This window comes from Ischnura elegans, chromosome 3 (genome assembly GCF_921293095.1).
Source record: "Ischnura elegans chromosome 3, ioIscEleg1.1, whole genome shotgun sequence".
In the NCBI taxonomy this organism is placed as follows: Eukaryota; Metazoa; Arthropoda; class Insecta; order Odonata; family Coenagrionidae; genus Ischnura; species Ischnura elegans.
Window position 1 is genome coordinate 135,218,267 of NC_060248.1, and position 18,093 is coordinate 135,236,359.

Sequence of the window (18,093 nt, forward strand, 5' to 3'; positions counted from 1 at the left end):
AGAGTGTAAATTTTTGGTAACGTGTGTTTTGTGCTTATTTATGGACTCTGTGGGTGGGCAAGATGTGGTTCCAGTAGAGAGTGCAGTGGTGTTCGACAGGGCACAAGACGTGGTGATTACTGATAAAATGTGGGTGTTAGCTATATATTTTGATATGGGGAAGATTCAAAGGAGAATGTTAAATGTATAATTGTTATTGTTTGTAAATGTTATTTAATTGTTGACTTTGAATGTTGTTGAATGAATTGTTGAAATTGTAATTGAGCTTTTGGAATTGATAAAAAGAAGCTGAATAGGTTCGTAGGGTATTATTTGAGGGGAGAGTTTTGTAATAGAGTGGAGTCTTATAAAAGAGGAATCAGAAACCTTGGTGGATTTAGTGAGAAAAAGATTTAGATGAGAATGGGTTGATGCTGGAAGATCGCTAATTATAATAGTCCTCGGAATAGATTAAGTTGAAAAGGGGCCAATGATGGTTGGATTAGGCGATTTGATTGAGCGGGTGCAAAGAAATTCATCAACGGGAAATACCTATCATATCTTGATCCTTGATGGCCCAGGGGTACTGCTAATAGTAGTTTTGGGGCTGATATATTGGAAACATACTGGTATTAAGGGAAGTGCCATGGGTTGGGCGAGAAGTCCACTTGTACTATGGCCATCAATGCTTGGAATGTACGCGTAGTGATTAATCAGGAGAAAGATGATGGGGCAAGCGATGGTGAGGATAATGATACTTAGATGAGGCTAATAATGGATTGGTGTGCTCCGAGGCAGGAGAGCTTTGCATTATAAGGAAGTCAATCACTTTTTTTTCTATGTTACATTTGAATGGGTAGTACTGCTAATCAATAATTAAATCTACTAAGGTCGAGCTAGGGTCACCATTGATCACGGCAGAAAATAAGGTGGTTGTTTGTTCTCATTGTTTGTGTTCTTAGATTTTTTTAGTGTGATTTTGAAAGTGTGTAATAGTTTAAAATATTGGTTAGGATTAAAAATGGTGTGATAAGACATGATCCATGTTTTATTGATACGTCTCGATGGGTGCAATGTGACCGTGATGACAAAAGGGGACGAAATTGTTTGTGCTGGTTTCATTGGATGTGCTTTGTTTTGATTTGATTTTTCTTGTTATGTTTAAAGAACTCACTATTTTGACCTGATTGTATTTAAAATTTCCATGTCTGTAAATTTTCAATTTTTGGGGGGAGTGGATGTAAGAGGTGCCTGTCATCTTCCTTACTTCATTTCCATTCCCATCCAAACTCAGCACTTCTTCCTCTTCGTTCCCACATTCCTAACCACCTACAGCGTAAGGCAACACTGTGAAAGGGATCTTCCTGCGCACCCGACCCAATAGATGTGGAAATGCTGACGAGGAAGGTGACGGCTCCATGGGACAGTCGGCGTGTGAACGCGACTGAAGTAAGAAGAAAGTGTGATTGTTGCCGACATGAGTTCTTCCCTTCTTCAGTGCAATTTTCCCGATCAATCCCCGGGCGATGATGACGGGAGGGCCATGGCGACTTACACTTCTGTTATAAGGTTCTAGCAATTGTACTTGGGAAGTAGGAAGCCTAACTGCTACACCCCTGCCTTCAACAGTTAACACATTCAGTGCGGAGCACGTCAATTGACGTTCTCCGCCGGTCGGGCCGGGAGCCCTTTCTCCGCCTCCGTACGTGACTAATATCCACTTCCGAGTCTTCCGATCGTGTGCATGGCCTTCAGCATGCTTCCTTCTTTCAACTCGTGTGCACCGTTTGAAAATAACAGTATTTGAACGGAAGTTATGGCACGAAAACCACTCTATTTTTCTTTCTTCTTTTATCGGCCGATTCCGACAACTTTCATGAAAATCGGGCCCGCATTGAATGTGTTAAGGTGTTATTGTACAACTTACATTTAAATATACCAACGCTGCATGGAATCGATATCACAAGAGCCAACCAAATTATGAATACCAAAAGAGGAAAGTAGCACTTCATTCAATAGTCAAAAATGAGAGAGAACTTAACACATTACAGCTATATATAAATATATAAGAGCCCCTGTTCCAAGAAAAAATTAAATATACTAGAGAATTAGTGTAAGCTACTAGCAGTATTAAATTCTTCACATGAGTTACTAAGTTCTACTCATTTAAACACACCATTGAGGTGTTTGAAAAATATCCCTCCTCTTAAAGAGTCAACTCAAATGGTGAATGTGCAAAAGGCAGAACATGCAGTACACTCCCGATTACACTAAAAAGGGGCTAATGATGGGGAGAGGCGGCACGAATAATTGGAAAACACAGATAATCCAACCAACCATTACTTTTATCAACCATTGAAGAATCTTCTAAAATTAATCAAGAGTTTTTTTCCGCCACTGATCGTCGTCTACAATGCTAGAGCAGATGTCCAATTAAACATTCCGTGTCAGCAAATAGATGAAACAATTCCACTTTATGAAGGGGATTCTAATGGAAACAATTAGCCCGGAGTAGCATTGTATTTAAAAAATGCAAATATCTTGTTGCTTTTTCGTACGATTTTATATTTTTATAAAAATCGTGGACAACTTCAAAGGACCGTGAACTCATGCACAGATAATCCGCAAATGCCTGGATGAAATGCAGCCGGATAACCGGGAGCCAGCTGTAATTGGTGAAAATAGTCAACTTTCAAAATGTTTGGTTTCCTCACTGATGAGAATGCTAATTTTTAAGTGATTATTTTTCTTGAGTTAACACTGGGTTTTAATGTACTAACTAGAGATGTGCGAATAGTATCCGCGAATACTCGAATACCTCGAATAATAGAAAGTATTCGATATTCGAGGTTTCGAATAGTTATGCGAAAAGTACCGTCTCGAATACCTCGAATACTTTGAATTTCGCGTCACACACTGTCGCACGTACGTCGTTGGTAGTTGAATTGGAAAAATGTAGAGAACTGTAGTCATTTAGTGCTCGCAGCGCCGTTTTACGCAAGTTGACAAAGTACATCAAATTCGTGGATTTTAGCGGTGAAAAGAGTTCTACGAGGGGAACCGAATATGGTCGGGTGAAAAAATCCGAAAATCCCCGATTCCCCCCACCAGGAGAACCTCAGTGCCGTGAGATAGCAACCTTAGGGCATTTCCCACGATCCGCTATCCCCCTCCATTCAGCACTCGCCTCACCCACTCTGAAGCTTTCCTCTTCTCCAAAATCAAACAAAAGGTCCCAGCTCGCACAGGGATTGCATTACGAAGACCCCTGCTTCGAAAAAAATATCGAGTTACGAGAACAATAAAAACGTGTTTCACGCCCTCCCCCCTTTTCTCACCCACTGACCTTTTTCTGGCTACCTGCTTATAAGTTCCCCATTTCTGGAGGTCAACTGCTGTGTGAGTACTGTGGGATACTTACATTAGCGCATTTCCCAAGATCCGGTATCCCTCTCCATTCAGCGCTAGCCCGCCCCCCTCTGAGGCTTTCCTCTTCTTAGAAATAAAAAAAAGGTCACAGCTCGCGCAGGGATCATATTACGAAGACCTTAGCTTCGAAAAAATACCAAGTTACACGAGAACAATAGAAACGTGTTTCGGGCCCTCCCTTTTCTCCCCCACTGACCTTTTTTTTCCTACCAGCTTCGAAGTTCCCTATTTCTGTGGAGGTCAACCGCTGCATGAGTCATCTATTAGCACAAAAGGTGTCTAAGAATGACTTTCGTCAATTGATGTTACACCTTTATTGAATTGAAATATTAGTAATGTGCGCGTAATTTCAAAAAGAATAAGACCAAACATGACGTATTTCTGAGTTTATTTAAGCATTTTACGCAAAGAAATAAATATCAAAATACGACGGAGACTTAGCATTCTGGCGAAACTCGATATGAGCAGCAGAGCTTCTCGGAAGTTGATGCGGTATTTTTTTCCGAAAACATATATCAAGTTTCAATTTATGAGTGGTGCTATAAATCTTTATTGTTACAGTCCCAGACTAAGGGATATTTTCTCAGAATATTTGGTTTCTCCCTGATAGCAATTCCAATTCATCTTCTTATCTCGTGAGAACTCCCAAAGATGGACTGAAAATAATTGAAGAAAATCCGGTGGAAAAGAGCTTGTATTTTGCAAAATGCCTCAGATTGTCAGCTAGCACTTGGCAGCAGGAGTGGGGGTAAAGCGATGTTAGTTGAATTAATTATATGCCCAATTGTCTCCATAAAATTAAAATAATCATTAATCAGCTAAATTCCTGTTCGAATCATTTAAAGGAAATCAAAATTACTCCCCAAAATCTTGTGTTGCCTGCTGCATAGGCAACCGAGTCAAACATTCCAGAATTCATCATTTAGTATTCGAGGTATTCGAAATTCGAGGTATTCGAATATTCGAGCAATGATTTAATATTCGAATTCGATATTCGAATTCGAGAAATCTGCTATTCGACCCATCTCTAGTACTAACGATAAGTGCAAGAAGTAACCAGGGAGACTTTGAAGTTTTTTATGCTCTTGATTGCTATGAACTATTGCCATAGACATTAAATAAATTATTATTACTACAATTTTACAAAAAGTTCTTAGATCACTGAAATTTTAGAGAAAATAGAGATAAGTTGATAATTATGAATAAATTGACTATTAACATGGAACTTTTATTGCAAAACAAATACCTTTTGTCCCACAGCAGATACAAGAAATCCCACAACATGGGTAATGGCAGTCACTGGGCCCTTTTGTTCTTTAGAATACACCATTTTGAAACGATTTTTTGTAAGAGGCTGGCCGGGCTCAGGAACCACTTCAATGATGTCAAAAATCAAAATCTGAAGAATAACAACTAATTAGTTTAGTAACTATATCGAAAAAGACAATTTAAAAAACACATTACACATAACTGAAGACCCAGGGGCAAATAGCCTCATGTGGAATAAGCCGATTGCATAAACCTCATATGTATTTGAAATTCTCTGGGCCTAAGCAATAATACTCAAGTCAAAAGCTAAATTTCATCATCAAAAGAGATGAGAAAATTATTGAAAGCAGAGAAGTGAACTTAGCACTGCATGGGATAGCAAAACATAGAGCACACTGCCGTTAAGGGCCATGAAGGATGTCATAATTTGATTGCTGTACTGAGAGAGAAGCGGGTCATAAAGTAAACCCTGAAAATTATTGCAAAACATAGTATCCACAAGAATATATGTACATAGTGTAAAATACACTATGAAATCCACAACAATATTAATTTCAGTACCTAATCCATAAATGGCAACAAATGATTCTAATACACTCTCATTTGACTTTTAACAATCAGTGGTACTCAATAAAAGTATTTCAACAACTTGTATGAATTCCATATCACAGCAGAGTAAAATATTACATTTTTCCAGGCACAATTTATTTACATATGGAAGATATTTAAGAAAATTTCTGGTACTATATGCCCCATCTCCAAAACAAGTTTAATTCATATTTTAGCCCTCCTTTAGGCCTGTTCTTCATGAATTAAAATTCAAACTTAAACTTATGATTTCTCAACAAGACTGAAGTTTACATATACTGTTACTGAACCAGGGTCTTCAATTGGATTACACCTCCAGGGAATGGTATTTCATTACGAAAAATATCCACTTCAGATTTCTTACAAAGATTTCAAAGTCCAAAGCTATGCATCACTGAGGCAATGACAAAGAAGAACCTTTCCCACATGTCATGTCAGTTTATTTGATCTAAAGTAAACCCAACTGAAATGAAAATACATAGAACGAATAAAAATGAAATTAGAATACCTACCCTGCCACGGCTGGTCACATCTTCACCATAATTATAGTTTGTGCCCAATGCAATGTATCCTTTAAGACCAGAACGCGTTCCTTCATACGCAAGACTTACATTTTTCAAGCATGTGACGTGTTCCCATTCTTCCAGATCCATTTTAGTATTTGGGATAACCTTAATGGATAAGGATAGAGCAGTTAAAACAAATAATTTGTACATTTGTAATATGTAATAATTATGGATGTGAATTTTTGATGGCGCAAGATTGAGCGGAAGAAATAAAGCAAGGGAGTAAATGAGCAAAAAAATATTTACAACACATTCACTATTCAGTCGCACACAATTGTACTACAATTCAGAATGCAAATCCTCCCAGGGATATCTGCTTATGACTCACATCAATCAAAATGACTAACAAAAATGCAATTATCCATAAAACATCTCTCTGCCATTGGCATAGAGTCCAAGGAAAGGGTCGGCATGAAACTAAGTACAGATATTAGTTGAATTTGAATGGGCAGTGAATGAATTGGATAATTAAACAACAAATTACCAACAGGAAACTATGAGAACCCAAAAGACAGGAACTTATCAATATATTAATAATAAAAGATACAGTGTCCGGCATGATATGGTGGAAATCTTTGATATTCAGCTTATTAAAACCACTTGTCTGTTTCCACACACTTTTATTTACACCGACCAGTGTTTCGGCAGCTTGCACCATTATCAAGTTCCTAGATAATGGCATAAGGACCATTATCCTTGATAATGGCACAAGTTGCCGAAACCATGGTCGGTGTAAATAAAAGTGTGTGGAAACAGACAAGTGGTTTTAATAAGCTGAATATTAATAATAATAGTAATCATTTATTTGACCCACAAATTCGTTTAGCATACAAATATAGGACACATCAATATTGTCCATATATTATACATATAAATGTCCATATTATATACATATAAATACAGTAATGTAATGTAATGTAGTTATAGCTGCATACATTCATCAACAGAGTAGAAAACATTCCTTTTCAAGAATTGAACCAGATCACCTTTGAATACATTGATTGCTTCAAATTTATTTCGCCAGGCAATTTGTTGTAGAGTGTAAGACCCATATTTTTTTGTCCTAGTGCTGCATGCCTTGTTCTCACATACAATTGGTGCAGATTTGTAGCATTTCTGGTATTACATATATCCATAAAAACTATCATTCCTGTTGTAGGTGTCAATATTGAGCTTAGCAAGTATGATTACAACATCTACATACATATATACATACAGGGAAGAGGCAAGATGCAGAGTGTTTTGAAAAGAGGGCGACAAGGCACATTGAAAGGTTTCTTGCAGATGAGCTGAACTGCTCTTTTCTGTACCTTAAATATGACACTGGCCTTTGGAGAGGAACCCCAAAAAAGAACACTGTAAATTACATGGGTGTAAAATTCACCATAATAGACAGCTAACAACACATCTACAGTAACCGAATGCTGAATAGATCTGATTAGATAACACACAGAACTTAGTTTATTCTGTAGATTGTGAATATGACTCTCCCAAGATAGTCTACTTTCAATGTTGATTCCTAGGCATCGAGAAATGGTGTTCCTCGGTATTAGTTTACCACCAATATTAATGGTGATGTTTGCTTGCTCTTTTTTGTTGGTAAAATAAACTAAATTGGATTTATCCACGTTTAAACTAAGGGAATTGCCGTTGAACCATTCATGCAGAAGAGTAGCAACATTAGTCGACTTAGAAATTAGGTTGTCAATGGAATCAGCAGGCACCAAAGCCCTAGTATCATCAGCGTATAGCACTGGAAGATACAGATACACATCAAGATACAGAGTTGAAAACATGCGGGAAATCGTTAATGTACAAAAGGAATAAAACTGGAGCCAAGACTGAGCCCTGTGGGACACCAGCCTTCACATCTTTCGTGGGTGAGACAAATCTAATCCCATCACGATAAAGGGAGACACATTGTTTCCTACCACTCAAGTATGACTTAATCCAGTCAAAAGGCGTTCCTCTTACACCGAAGCTTGCGAGTTTTGACAAGAGGATTTCATGGTTTACTAAGTTAAAAGTTTTGGAAAAGTCAAAAGTATACAGCCAAGGATTCTAATCTGTTGTCTAGATCAAACAATATTTTATTTATTACATGGTAAGTGACAGTGGAGGTAGATCTGGACTTCCTAAAGCCATGCTGTGAGGTTGATAACAGGTTATATTTTTCCAAGTATGATATAAGGCGATTATATAAAACAATTTCCAAAATCTTGCTAAATTGATTTAGAAGAGAGATTGGGCGGTAAGAACTCATTCACATACAGAAAAACACATAATTTAAACAACTTATGTTCTATAATTGTCAAATAAAGTCATTACTCTATAAATTTTGCACATGAAGATTCCCCAAAAAAGAGAAAATATGAATACATACCTCCCATGAGACAGGAGAGAAGAGCAACACGCTGAAGCGCTCCTGCAGGGGATACGGAAACCTTTCCCCCCTTTCCTCCACCGACAATTCCTGAAACAAAAGACCTCATAATCACAAGGAAATGACGACAACTTTCAATCATAAAAGGCATGTCAATTTTACACAATAACCCCAAAATAAATAGCATAAATTATAATGTTAAATATTTGTTAATTGAATAATATAAATGAATCATTAAGAATGGCCTTACTTCACATTTATAGGTAGGCATTTTTTTAACACACTTAATATTTTTCAGGAGTTAACAATGTAACAACAGGATAGTGTGCTGTGAGGCACAAGTAGAATTTTAAGTCATACTTTTGACAGTGACATTCTTGTAACGCAAATTTTAAAGGAGGATGCAGAGGGTGTTGAGAAATGAGGGATATGCATTAGTGTTAGGGCAGCATTAGGTACGTGAGGGGAGCATGAGGAGAGAGTTTCTGGGACGAATGAGAGCCTCATTCTGAATTGAATAAGTCCACTATGGGAAGAAGACAAGTTGATTGGCAAAATGCTCAAAACCTGCCTTCATGGAGAGAATATGTACTGCCAATAATCAGACATATACACATAGTATATATCTCTACATAGTGAGGTGAGAACCAAAAATTTGTTTTGTGGCTCATTTGAGCAGGAAGTGAATATTGGTCGCTTCTTTGGAGAGGAATGCTCTTTTGAAGGCTGTATTTTTGCATAATTTGGAGTTGAAGGTGTTATCACTGCATAAAAGGGCATCAATAGTTAATTTTTACATCTCCGTCGATCACCTGCCAACCAAAAGTAGGCACATATAGACGGCAGTTGCACCACCCTCCTTCTTCAACATCCCTCTATGGCTAATTTGAGCCAAGAGCAAACTGCACTTACATCAAAGAGGTTGCAGAAATACTGTGAGAAAGCTGAGAAGTTGTTGTAAGATTGGATTCCAGCAGAGTCCTAGACCTAGGGTGCAAACATGACAGAAAGGTGGTGCTGTTGAAGATCAGGCCTGGCCTTATTCAACCAAAAAAAGATTTCACACGACTCAATTTTACACTCACTATTATGGTGTAATATCATCCATTCCTGTATTCAAGTTTTCAACTCAGAGAATAAAAGAAAATAATCACACAACTCCCGGCAGGATTTTGCCCTCCTTGATTCTCTGGCCGGCTCCCCAAAGATTCAAAGAGCCCAGTCATAGCTTGGGCAAAGGAGAAAGGCTGGACATTTACATCAAAGTCTCAAAAGGTTATTATGTTTCTTTCAACACTCCTAAGCATGAGTGAAAAGCTGCTTTTGGTCTCTTCTCCTGATTAATCAGCAATAGTCAGTGATCGTGGTTGGAAATGGAAAGCACTGATACCAGAATCAATCTATCTTGCTTTGCAACGCGACTCCAATGTTATGACTCAATTGATTAAACTTAACAATATGCATTCACGCATACTTCTAGGAGAAACTTGGTGAAATATTACGTCAAATTGAGTACAGTTTTCTCTTTGTGAGTGAAGTTATCCAGTGAGAAATCAAATAAAAACAGCATAATTTTAATAACATTTGGCTATTAGGGGATGAATTTATGATCTGCAAAATGAAAAAAAACTGTGTAAAATCAATAAAAGAAGTAAAATCACCATTGCAATGCACTCTGCTTCCTAGCCAAACTTGAGTGTCACCCTACAATATCTAGGCATGACATAAAATCATAGGGCATAACATCGAAATTTTACTGAATTGAAAACTCAAGTTATATAAGAAGTTATACCAAGGTCAGCGAAATCTTTTTTGGTAAATCCATTTGAGAAGAAAAATCCACTCATTGAAATCCTTCAACTGATAGCATGAAGTTATATACATATAGATAAAACATCCATAGCACAACATAAGTCAATGTATCACACCGTTTGAGCAGCAGAAGCTGTTGGAAAAATAGACCATACGTTCTACACATAAAATAATTTCGGTCAAATTTAACAGATGGCTGTGCCAATTTTAATAAAAATGATCAAGGTCTTACCTTATCCTCTCCATTGAATTTATAGACTTTGTTAGATGGCTCAGCAAGGGATGTAACAACACAGTAAGTTTTACTTTCCAGGTGATATGTAACAAAGTGAGGGGTACATCTCAAAGGGACTTTGCGAACTGGCCAAGGTGCGTCATAAGACAGATGAGTGGGTAAGACACAGATACGAAGTTCAGCCTGAAACATAGACACAATGTTAGAGCATTAATACTTTAGTGGGTAGTGCCCACATGTAAAAGAGTGTTATTTTTGAGTTTCCTTGCATCAATTGTAAGAACAACTAACGTTTCTTCTCTTCTGCTGGAGACCTCATCAGGGTTAATAAACTCACCTACGTTGCATGTAAGCACACATACATCTAATTGTGGGATTGGATTCTGAATAAACCAGATGGTGCTTCTTCTCAATGTAATTCCTGGAATCGATGCACCACTGATCCTTTGTTATCCCAGTTGAAACTGTGTTTATGGCTCTTCATTTCTAATAAAAATTCACTAAAACTTCTCATTTTTAAACATTTCTATCTAGCAAGGATAGTGGGGTTCTCAATGTCTAAGTCGTGACCTTGGACCGCCTTTGCTACCATAAGGCAAAGAAAAAGCAACAGTCATCCTGGATACAGAAGCCTATGAAAACAAAAATGGTGCATCTCGCTGAAGACGGACTACATATGAAACTAAATACAGATTTAACAGGAGCAAACAAGAGAAAATTCACACATGTAATCAAGAAAAGCATCCCAGACCACGAAACATGAAGATGAGTCACGTCCCTGGACCCCATGCATTAATGGCAAGCCCAAAATTCACAATGACAGGCACCCGATTGATGAAACTACAATCGATGGCACTACAGAGTCTCTGGTCAATTAATTAGGGATACTGTGCTCCATCAACTAGAGGTGAAAAGGCATGGTCCTCAGAGAAGAACTGCCAGCACTTTCTCAGGCCTACCATACACGCTCAGTTTGGTCTCAAGGTCTGGACTGCACAGTCCCGGACTGAAGGCATAACTGACAGTGTGTGGCGATTCCTTGAGGCGGATTGTCGGCCGGATGGGAATCCAATGAGGTCCGGCCTCAAGGTCGCTTGGCCTTTGTTCTCCACACCGCCCATTGCAATCCGGCCCGACGGTGCGCCATTTCGGCGTGAAATACAGGCAGTGCTACAAGCCGCTTTCAGATGAAACAACTTTTTGTCTGCCGCCATTCACGGTAAGACAATGTGAAATTCACGCCGCTTTCACACGAGACAACTAGCTCGCCGAACATGCTGACTAAGGACATGGCGCAACATTGAAATACCCACTATGCTTACAAGGGAGATAGATATATTGCAAATGAGGATTTTTACAGAAGACCTAAAGATAAAGAACCTGTGGTGCATTAAACACAAAGTTGGACCGGTGGATAGGCATTTGACTCCCAATAGGATGGCCCACATTCAAATCCCGGCACCAGCTGGAATTTTTTCTGTCTATATCCAGAGAAAGTCCAGAATGTTCGAGGAAGTTCCGCCGTGGTGTTCAAGTTTTCCGCCAATATACAAGCAAGCATCTCGACTATCAATTCAGTCGGTATCATGAAGAGGTAATAAATGCTCCTCTACAGCAACTTCATAAGAATTTCAATCATCGTAGCAACTGCTACAAACCATAAAAACAATTTTAAAAGAGATAGCAGAGGAAGGATCCATAACAAATGGTTTCCATCATTTACCAGAAGAAGAAACACCAAGAATATTCTAAATTCACTCCCACAATCAGATACACATCCATCCGCGACATAGGTGAGATTATTGGCCTTGAAAAGGTCTTTGGCAGAGGGGACTACTCTTGGGGCGTATTTACAATTGATGTTGAAATCCTTACACACAACTCTCTTTTACATACAGACAGAAAGTGTCAACATGTGCATCAAAATTTCTTTATTCAAAATGGCTATTAATTGGCAATTAAAAGGATTTAAATTCATAACTAATTATTTACATATAATTTGAGCAATTCGACTACATTCTAGTGAAACAAAGATTCAGGAACCAGGTGAAGGACCGCAAAAGTTATCCAGGGGCAGATATCGATAATGACCATAACTTAGTTATGATGAAATGCCACCTTAAATTTAAAAAGTTGAAGAAAGCCGTGAAACACATATGGCAGGTTGAAAAATTGAGGGAGGTTCAGCATCAACTGGCTTTTAAAGAGGCTGTAGAAAATAAAATAGGGGAGGATACGATCAATAAACCAATGGAAGAGAGTTGGAGAACCATTAGAAGTGGTCTGCAGGCGGCAGCTGAGGAAGTTTTTGGTAAAAGAAGAGTCGTCATGAAAAAACCATGGATCACGAAGGAAGTATTAGATCTCATTGAAGAAAGAAGAAAATACAAGGCTGCGAAAACAGAGGAAGGACAGAATCGTTGCAAGAGAATAAGGAACGAAATATGTCGTAAAGCGCGGAAGGCTAGAGAAACGTGGATGAAAAGCATTTGCGAAGACGTGCAAAACAATCTTAAACATGGAAAAGTAGAGGCCGCTTATAGGATAGTGAGGAACCACTTTAAGGAAAGGGGCATAAGATGTAATACCCTTAGGGACAAAAACGGAGAACTATTGATTGAAAACAAAGAAAAAGGGAAGAGATGGAAGGAATATCTGGAAGATTTGTACAAAGGAAGTCGCCTCAGAACGAATGCTATCGAAAACGAGAGGGAAGTGGATGCCGATGACATGGGAGCCCCAATTTTAAGATCGGAATTTGATGCGGCTGTAAGAGACCTCAGGATAAATAAAGCGTCTGGCATTGATGACATTCCTGCAGAACTAATCAAAAATTCAGGAGAGAAGACATTGAACCAGCTATACAACATCATTAGTGAAATGTATACGACAGGTGAGATACCAAAGGATTTCGAGAGGAACATTATAATCCCTATTCCTAAGAAGAAAAGAGCGGAGAAGTGCGAAGATTTTAGGACCATAAGCCTTACTACACATGCATCAAAGATACTGACAAGGATCATCTATAGAAGAATAGAACGAAAAGCAGAAGAGTACTTGGATGAGGACTAATTTGGATTCAGAAAAAACAAAGGCACAAGGGAAGCAATATTGGCCCTAAGACTGCTCATAGAGAAGAGAATGGAAAAGAACAAGCCAACATTCGCTGCGTTTGTGGACTTAGAGAAAGCATTTGACAACGTGGATTGGAGCACAATGCTTGGAATCCTAAAGGAAATTGGGGTTCTTTATAATGACAGAAGAATCATCCTCAGTTTATACAAAAACAAGTAGCCGTGATAAAATCAGGGCCCAGCTGTGAAGAAGCAAGAATTACGAAAGGAGTGCGACAAGGCTGTACATTGTCACCCGTAATTTTCAACGTTTACATTGAAAAAGCAATTAATGAAATCAAAGAAAAGGAATTGGGAGTGAATATCCATGGAGAAAAAATTAGCATGCTAAAATTTGCCGATGACATAGCCGTTATAGCAGGAACAGAGAAGGATTTGAAAAATATTCTGGTTAATATGGGTAGGGTAATGAGTAGATATCAACTGAAAATAAGCACGAAGAAAACCAAGATCTTAGTATGCAGCAGAAGAGAAGAAGTCAAGACCAACATCAAAATAGGGAGGCAAAAACTGATAGAGGTGGATGAATTCTGTTATTTGGGAAGCAAGATAACTAGTGATGGGAGAAGCAAGAAAGAAATTATCAGCAGAATAGCCCAGGCGAAGAGAGCATTCCACCAAAAGAGAGACCTGCTTACAACGGGAAACTTAAATATGGAAGTAAAGAAACAATGTATTAGAACCTACATCTGGAGTATGCTCCTATACGGAAGTGAAGCATGGACAATGACCACAGCGGAGAAAGCAAGGATAGAGGCCTTTGAAATGTGGTGCTACAGAAGAATGACGAAAATCAAATGGATCGACCGAGTTAGTAACGAGGAAGTGCTAAGAAGGGTAGGAGAGAAGAGAAGCCTCATGAAAACCTTAATAAGAAGACGGAACAACCTTATAGGCCACATCTTGAGACATGATGGCCTGATGAAGACAATCGTCGAAGGACAAGTGGAAGGCAAGAATAGAAAAGGAAGACCCCGAACAAAATATATGGAACAAGTAAAGAGAGATGTGAAAGAGAAGAAATACGTAGGTGTGAAAAGATTAGCTGATAGGAGAACTGAGTGGAGAGCTGCGTCAAACCAATCCTAGGATTGTTGACCAGTGATGATGATGATGAATTTGAGCAAATTGACATGTAACAAATATTTAGATGAAAATTACCATATAATATAAATATGAGTTAACAGCTTGTAGCTTCCTTGACTCAAGGCATTTCAAAATTAGGCGTGCGTTTTCAAGAAATGATGGTGACCCAATGGCCTCTACATAATTTGAGAAGGAAATGGCCCTTTGTCAGTTTGGGACTGGAGGGCTGTGAGCACAAACATGTTTCCCTGGGCCATTCCATGTCTTCCGGCAGCAACAACCATCTCGCCTTCTAAAGCTAACAAACCTCTGCTCATGATGAAGATGCCTGGGCCGTTCAAATGGTAGAACAACTGTTGCCAATTTGGGAGGTCTGGCTTTAAATCCTGGGCAATGCAAACCTGGCCACAGTGCAGACCCATACCATGATCGATATGACCGGGCCTTGGTAGTGGGCTCAAGGAGGTAATAAATAATACTTTTCTCTTTACAATATTATCCAATAGATCAACTAACCTTCTGGTTGAAGTAAAGGAATCCCTGAGGACAGTTAACATTGTGGAATGGGGCAAAGCAAGTGATTGGGCCATCAATGCTCATTGGATGAGCTCTCAGTTCTCCTCGGGAAGTTAAAAATAGCCAGTGAGGATGAGGACCGCAGATGAACACCTGAAAATTATTACTGTGCATTAAATACAGTGAATTACGCAGGTTATAGGTACATACAAAGAAGTCATTCAATTAAAATCAGAACACATAATACAGACCTCATCACATGAAGGGTATCTTTGCTAACTTATTTGACAAGTTACTGCACTTAAAATCATTTCACAAATAACTTAGGATGGTTAAAAATATTTATTGAACAAATTTATGGAGATTATGTGAGTTTTGCAGACACAGCAGCAACAAGGTCTGTTTCTAATAGTGACGCAAATCATGAAATCGAGGCCTCTCGTGACGCTGCCAAGCATCGGGTGAACGACAAAAATGAAGCTGGTTTTGGAGCAACGACTGTTTCCGGCAAAAAAGAAGTGGTAAATAACAAAAAGAAAAAAGCGTTACGTGTAGATCAAACAAACTATGGGGTATTGCGTATTGAGTGTCCAGCATCTGAATCAATCGACGAGTGCAACAACAAAACTGACGAAGGTTACACTCAAGTGATCCATAAACGCAAACGTCGTCCTCCTCCAACTGTGGGTTGTTCTGCCAAAAAAGGTTCTCTGATGGGTATTCCAAAGCGTGTGCACATTCACATTTGGAACCTTCCTTCGAATACAACAGCGGAAGACGTCCGGAAGTACATCGGAGAAGAAAAGCCCGAAATCACCGACGCTTCAATTGAAATTGAACAGTTAAAGGTAAATAGAGGGGAATACGCCTCGTTTCATATTTCTGTAAATGATGAGTGTGTTGGCCGTGACTTATTGTCAGGAGACTTTTGGCCAAAGAACGTTTACTACGGAAACTTTTTCTTGCCGAAATTTCGTCAGAATACTATCTCTCGCCCGGAAACATGACTAGGTAGCTCACTCAGCATCTACTATCACAATGTGCAATCGCTGAGAAACAAACTGCATGATCTAGAAATATTATTTAACAAAGAACATGGTCAAATTAACCTCTTATGCATTACTGAACACTGGTTGAACGCCAAGGAAGTCGATTTCATCCGCATTCCTGGTTTTTCTGTTGGTAATATCTCATGCAGGTCGAGTTTTAAAAATGGTGGAACATGCATTTTTGTAAAACATGGCATTGAACACAAGCCAATCTTTCTTACAAATGTCTCTAGCATTGATAAACATTTTGAATTCTGTATTGTAAAAATTCCTCCCCTCAACATCGTAATTGTTTGTGTATATAGATCCCCTGCTGGTGACATCAACATTTTCATTAACTCACTCACAGAGTTACTGGATAATTTGTTAAAAACTTGTGGTGTTAACTTCATTTTATGTGGTGATTTTAATATCAACTTCGCAAAGGATGACTGTGATATTGCTATGAGACTTGTTAATGTTTTAAACTGTTTTAACCTTAATGTATGCATCAAAAACCCTACTAGAATCGCAAAATATAAACAATCCACAATAGACCAAATCATGACAAACATCCCTGAAAAAAATATAAAAATTGACATTTTTGAACCTGGTTTCTCTGACCACAAAGCAATTTTAGCTGAAGTAAACTGTGATTCTAAACTTCTTAAAAATCCTACTGTATGGTCTCAGAAACGTTGCTACCATGATAACCTCATCCATCTTTTTGGGCTTTCACTGCAAAACGAACAATGGAGTGAAGTATTCACAGCAGATTCCTTTGATGCTAAAATGGATGCTTTCCTATCCAGATTTCAATACATATTTGACACAACTTTTCAATCTAAAAAGTGTAGGGCCTGCATCTCTGACACAAGACTTAATAGTTGGATAACACCTGATATTGTCCACCTAAGCAAAGTAAAACGCGACTTATACAATAAATATAAGCAATGTTGCAGTGATCAAAACAGGACTGCTTATAAATGTTTTGTCAAACAATACAAGAAAATAATCCATAGAGCAAAATCTACTTACAATGATAAATTGATAAAAAACTCAGGGAATGCTACAAAGGCTGCCTGGTCGATTATTAAGAAAGAGAGTAACAAAAATACTGCCTCTTTACCTGAGGACTTGAGTGTTTTACACTCTGGCACTTTGATAACAAACCCATTAACCGTGGCAAATGTTTTTAATGATCACTTTATTGAAACCCCTGAGAAAATACTCAAAACATTAAGCAGCAATCATGCTACAAAAGATCCCTATTACAAGCAACCAGCATCTAAAAATAAGAATGCACCTTTTATTTACCCAGCCACTCCAAGGGAAATTTTACAAATTGGCCTCTCCCTCCATAACAAAATGTCATCGGGCTTTGATGGCATCCCGGATAAGATTATTAAATACTCTATCCCGTTCATCGTAAACCCACTCACCTATTTGTGTAACTTATCAATATCAGAAGGTATTTTCCCTCAGCAGCTAAAGATTTGCAAAGTCTACCCCCTCTTTAAAAAAGGAGACAAAAAGGATTGTAATAACTACAGACCCATAAGTTTACTTTCAGGTTTTTCAAAGATTTTCGAAAAAGTCATGTACAATCGACTTTTAAGTTTTTTAGATAAAAATGCAAGTTTATCCAAATACCAATTTGGCTTCCGACAAAATAAGTCAACAACTGATGCTTTGTTTGAATTTCTAAATGATGCAACTGATGCTCTCGACAAAAATAACCAAACTGTGGGGTTGTTCATTGATCTCAGAAAAGCATTTGATACTGTAAACCACGACATATTGTTGAAATGCCTCTTAAATTATGGTATTACAGGAGTAGCTTATTCTTGGTTAAATTCTTACCTAACTAACAGACACCAAATTGTCCAAATTTCTTACTTGGACTCAAACACAAAATATATAAATAATTGCTCCTCTACTATGAAAAAAGTCAAATATGGTGTACCCCAAGGGTCAATCCTAGGGCCGTTATTGTTCACTTTGTATATTAACGACCTTCCTGAATATCTCCAGGAAGCAAAAACAATCTTATTCGCTGATGACACTA

At 38.3% G+C, this 18,093-nt stretch overlaps 1 protein-coding gene across 2 annotated transcripts in view; it reads right to left on the minus strand.

Annotated features, from left to right (window-relative positions):
* LOC124156620 (cleavage and polyadenylation specificity factor subunit 1) overlaps nucleotides 1–18,093 on the minus strand; it is a 153,741-nt gene that overhangs the window by 38,901 nt on the left and 96,747 nt on the right. For both annotated transcript variants that reach the window (XM_046531267.1, XM_046531266.1), the window contains 5 exons: nucleotides 14,998–15,150; nucleotides 10,259–10,444; nucleotides 8,215–8,304; nucleotides 5,778–5,936; nucleotides 4,655–4,807 (listed from right to left, as the gene is read on the minus strand). In XM_046531267.1, coding sequence (XP_046387223.1) covers nucleotides 4,655–4,807; nucleotides 5,778–5,936; nucleotides 8,215–8,304; nucleotides 10,259–10,444; nucleotides 14,998–15,150 — 741 coding nt within the window. The remainder of the gene's footprint in view (nucleotides 1–4,654; nucleotides 4,808–5,777; nucleotides 5,937–8,214; nucleotides 8,305–10,258; nucleotides 10,445–14,997; nucleotides 15,151–18,093) is intronic.